Genomic DNA, 4,708 nt, shown 5'->3' with positions numbered 1-4,708 from the left:
CAATCTGCATATCAACATTTTAGATGCCAGTTGCCTCGTGCTGTTCCTCTCGCTCTGCATCCACACCTACCACACGTGCGGCCGTTGAAGGATCGGAGGGATCCAAACGCTTATACCAACCAACCGACGTTGTGCGTCCCGCCGATTGGCCAAGCCTCTCGGCCAATGAGGAAAAGAGCAGCTCTGGGCTCAGCCAATCGCGGCTCCGTACACGCTCTAGCACGTGTAGCGGCCGTTGCGCTCGGTGGGTAGTTCGCGTGCGGGTCGGAGAGCTCCCAATGTAAGTGAAACGCCACGAGCGGAGGTAGCAGAAACGAGGAGGGACTGGCTAAGAGGAGTTACATCTGTGCTCACAAGTAGAGCCGTTAGTTTTTGTGGAAGTCCCCTCTGTGAGCTTTGATTTATTTTTTTAAACTAGTTCAAATAGCGCTAGCTGTCCTTTTTTAAGAGTCCAACTCTCCTCCGTCCAAAAGGTAAGAAGCTCCGTCCTTTTCCTACACTTTAACGTTTTTTAAGGAAAGGTGGCTCCTCACTTATTATATAAAGCCTGCGTTTTCTTTTTACCTCAGACAGACTAAACAGTAACTTTTTACATTTACACCTTTACATAGCAAATTTCCAGTTAGCTGGTTGACCACGGGTATTAATTACAGAATGAAAACGGCATTAATACTGCTTTTATGCTTTTTCTTAAAAACATTTTCAGGTAACAATCACCGAGTTTGTAAGATACGTTTTTCTAGACTGTTCCCAGTTATCGCAAACATGTTATAACTGGTATATAAGATGATTATTGCGTTTTACCAGCTTATCAGCTGCAAACGTACACATATGTGTGCCCTTACATAAATCAGATTCCCATATGTCTTCAGTTTTAACCATTAAAATTAAATACGTAATATCCAGCCTTAAGAGGCAGTGATTAAAAAAATCTAGTGCAGATATAAACAAACTAAGCTCAAGGCAACTAACATTTGCAGCAACACGTGCTATAACAAACTTTATGTAACAGGCCTTTGCGAAATTTTAAGGGGGCTCGTGCGATTAAACTGCGCGTTTTTTAAAGTGAATAACTGCGATTGCGTCGGTCGAAGGGCCTTCGTATTCTTCCAGGGTCGTAATCTATCAGAGTTGATCGTTATTGGCTCTGTCCTCCTCTGTATTTTATTGCGGTTGCGGAGAATTTGCGAACACGTTCTTGGCAACAAGTGCACTTCTAATAGATATTGCATAAAAGTGATGAAATCATCGTGCTGCAGCATTGCAGTCACATGAAGGCTGATAAGTGTTTTATAGTAACATATGGATAGTATTTTAATTTAATGACTGTATTACTCAATCAAATACGCAGCTATTATAACTAAGGCGCCTTGTATTTTTTTCATGTTAATGTTACAAGTGATCTTCTATTTTATGTGCATTTAAAACATTTTGGTGCCCACCAAACAAATCCAGGTCTTTGGCCAAAGTAAAAACATTAAGACTGTGATAAAATATTGTTTGAATAGCAGTAAAATGCAAAGTTTTCTATTAAGTAACAATAAAAAGTCTGACTCTTAACTGTATGCTGAAGGGCAGGTAAGTTAAGGCTAACTAAGAGACATAAAATTCAGAGATGTATCCCCAGAAGCATCAAAACTGAGCATTTGTTTAAGGTATTATAACCTCCTGTGTAAATGATCCTGGCATCATCACACTGTAAAAATGAGTATGTAAATGTGTTATAAATGCTATGGTTTGGACCACAAAAGATTTCACAAAAGAAGTGAGTAGGTTACTGATAACGTATTGTACTGTTTGTACAGCTTCTTATGATACAACTTCTTAGGAAGTTGAGCAGATTTCCCAGAAGAAAATTGCTTTACTCTCCAGTCATCTTTTTTCTTCTATTTGTCCCAGCTGTCTCAGGGCCCTAGGTGGGATACACCCGGGATGTGTTATCAGTCTATCTAACTGACTAACACAGATTTGCTCATATTCATTCCTATGGCCGAATCACCAGTTAACTAATATTCATGTTTTTGGAGTGTGGGAGGACGCCAGTGTACCCATAGGAAGAACATGCAAAAAGCCTGGATTCAAACCCTGGATCTTCTTGCTGTGCTACTGATTACTTTACTTTTATTCATAATCTTGATTTATAAGAATTTCCTCAATACTGTCTCCACAGATGAATTCATTAGGTATTTCCTCCAAATGGCCATCTTATGACTCGCTACCCTCCACTCCAAGCTTTCTGCTCAGTGAGACCGAGCAGACTGAAGATGAGGCTGAAGCCTTCTCAGAGGGAGAGGGGGACAGTGGGATTGGAAAGTTGCCTTCCGCCGATGAAGGAATCTCACTTTCTGGAAGCTACATTGGTTTACCTCCTCATACCAATCAGCTGCGTTTGAGATCTCAGTGTGACCGGTCTGAAAAGTGCTCTGACATAACTAAACCTCCAGGCTCTGCCCCTTCTCATGAAGACCACACATTATCGTCATCAGTGACACCAGGGGACATCGCTTTCGCTCAGAAGGTGAGCACTTCTCTTTTGGAATCTTTAGGTCTTAAGTTTTTAGCTGTGTTAACTTTTAGTAAATATCAGATTTTAGTTATATTAACAGTCTTTATTATTGCCTTTAATATTACAGTGTGCAGATTTGCACAGGTTTATCCATCCTCTCCTCGAGCTGCTTCATGGTTTAAAGACTGGCCGATTTGACCGAGGTATGTGTCTGACCATTATCCTAAATGATCTTCATTATTTAGTGCATCCAATCTGGTAGTTATATCCAGATACCTGCTTGTGTTTTTGATAGGCTTAACCAGTTTCCAGCAGAGTGTTGCTATGGACAGGTTGCAGAGGATTCTTGGAATCCTACAGAAACCTGAAATGGGGTAAGTCCACCAAAAATGATACCTAATGCTCACCTGGTTGAGCAGCTGATCAAAATGTCAAAGGTTATAGTCCTTACTGCTCCTACCCTCTCTCCACATTGTCCTGTTTAATAAAGACTTAAAATGCCTTTCACAATAACTTTATTAAAAAGAAAACTTAATATTAATAGCAGTGTTAACAGCATGAACAGTGTTATCATTGTCCCTATTACCCCACAGGGTAATTGTACAATTCTTTTGTTTCTGCAGTGAGAAATATCTTCAGAATCTGCTGCAAATAGAGATGCTGCTCAAAATGTGGTTCCCTCGGGAGGCATTTACATCCACAAACACACCAAACAAGACCACCACACCCAGAGTCGCAGCACACTGGAGCCAAAATCAGCTCCACATCCCAGTAAAGGTGAGCTTCCTCCTCGATGTCACCATATCTGTGACAGTGTTGTTTAATGTATTAGTATTATTTTAAGGAATGAAGGAGAAAAAAAGCAAATTAATGTACATTTAAAAATGATTAGAAAGCATCTTAGTATTTAGTAGAGTCTCCCCAAGGTCAACCTCATCTGCTTTATTGTCCTTTTTTGGCTCAAAGATCTTAATTCTATTCCAAGATGGCTTTGATTTGTTGTTATTTTTGGTTCTGCTCTCCCATTGCAGAAGAGAAAACTGAGCTGGCCAGACTCTACCCAAGCTGGCAAAGTCCCAGCCAAGCACGGAAAACACGGGAGCTGCCATGCTGCCTTTTCACTAGACACCATTTCCACGTGTTGGCGCGGATCCCGTACAGAACAGAAAACTCCAGAGGAAGAAGCAGACGAAGCAGCTGGGTACAGCTGTAGCTCTGAACACGAGTTTACACGCAGGACTGGCACTTTAAGCAGGCCGTCATATTTATGTAGCAGGAGAGCACATGACAATCGGAAGCACCCTGAGAGTTCTCCGCCCTCCTCCTCATGTGGCAGCCCAGCTACACAAGACAGCTCGGTGTCTTCAAGCAACATCATTACTACAAGTGACTCACCTTAGCTGGCCTTAGCTGACCTCGCTATCACATGGAGGTGCCTCAGCATGCCAGCGAGACTGAAAGCAGAGGGCGGACTCGATTACATAAGAATAAAGTTGGGCGTGGAGCCAGTCTGTGATGCTTATAAGGAACATTAAACCAGGAGGAGGAGGAGGAGAACTGTACAGAGATGGTCATTAACCCCTAACTATCCAGTGTTGGGTTTTTAATGACACCAGAGTTATTTTAAAGTGTTTGTCTGAATGGATTTTTGTATACATTGACCTTTAAGTTAAAAAATGTTGAAAATACTTTTACATGTGTTAAAACAGTCTGTGCTGTGCTTTGTACGTTTTCATATCATCGAACGCAGCTCTAAGCAGTAGCAGTACAGGATTTCATGCCATTGATGAAAAACGTGTTTGTAGCAGGAAAAAAACGAGTCAGTTGAATATAAAATACTTTATGAAGCGACGATTGGTTCCACGGCTGCTTACATTTTTTTTGCATTTGCACTATTTTCCCAGAGAAAATAGGACAAATTAATTAGCGGCTTAGTTTATCGTGAAGCAACTCGCAAATTGATTACAAATATACCTCATTATTGAACTCAGATGACTCTAAATTTTATTTAGGAAAGTTTAAAAAGTATTTTTTCCAGCTGTCTGATTGTAGCAAACAGTAGAATAAAGGCATGTAGCCGCTGCCAAAATGTGCCAAATTAAACCATGATGCATTATCATATCACAAGCAGCTTACTCTAGTGTCACAGCACTTAACGTACGCTCTTTGTTTTTTTATCTGCACTTATTAAGAACAGATGTA

At 40.8% G+C, this 4,708-nt stretch overlaps 1 protein-coding gene across 1 annotated transcript; it reads left to right on the top strand.

Annotated features, from left to right (window-relative positions):
• Window positions 1-244: 244 nt before the first annotated feature.
• On the top strand, window positions 245-4,357 carry ciarta (circadian associated repressor of transcription a). The gene is made up of 6 exons (XM_006788012.3): window positions 245-473; window positions 2,171-2,518; window positions 2,634-2,709; window positions 2,802-2,880; window positions 3,130-3,283; window positions 3,538-4,357. The coding sequence occupies exons 2-6, from the start codon at window positions 2,171-2,173 to the stop codon at window positions 3,904-3,906; spliced, it is 1,026 nt and encodes a 341-aa protein (XP_006788075.2). The 5' UTR covers window positions 245-473; the 3' UTR covers window positions 3,907-4,357.
• Window positions 4,358-4,708: the final 351 nt, after the last annotated feature.

This window comes from Neolamprologus brichardi, chromosome 22 (genome assembly GCF_056152115.1).
Source record: "Neolamprologus brichardi isolate AB-2024 chromosome 22, ASM5615211v1, whole genome shotgun sequence".
Lineage (NCBI taxonomy): Eukaryota > Metazoa > Chordata > Actinopteri > Cichliformes > Cichlidae > Neolamprologus > Neolamprologus brichardi.
Note: the sequence above shows the minus strand (reverse complement) of the source record. Positions and strands in the feature narration are given on the sequence as shown.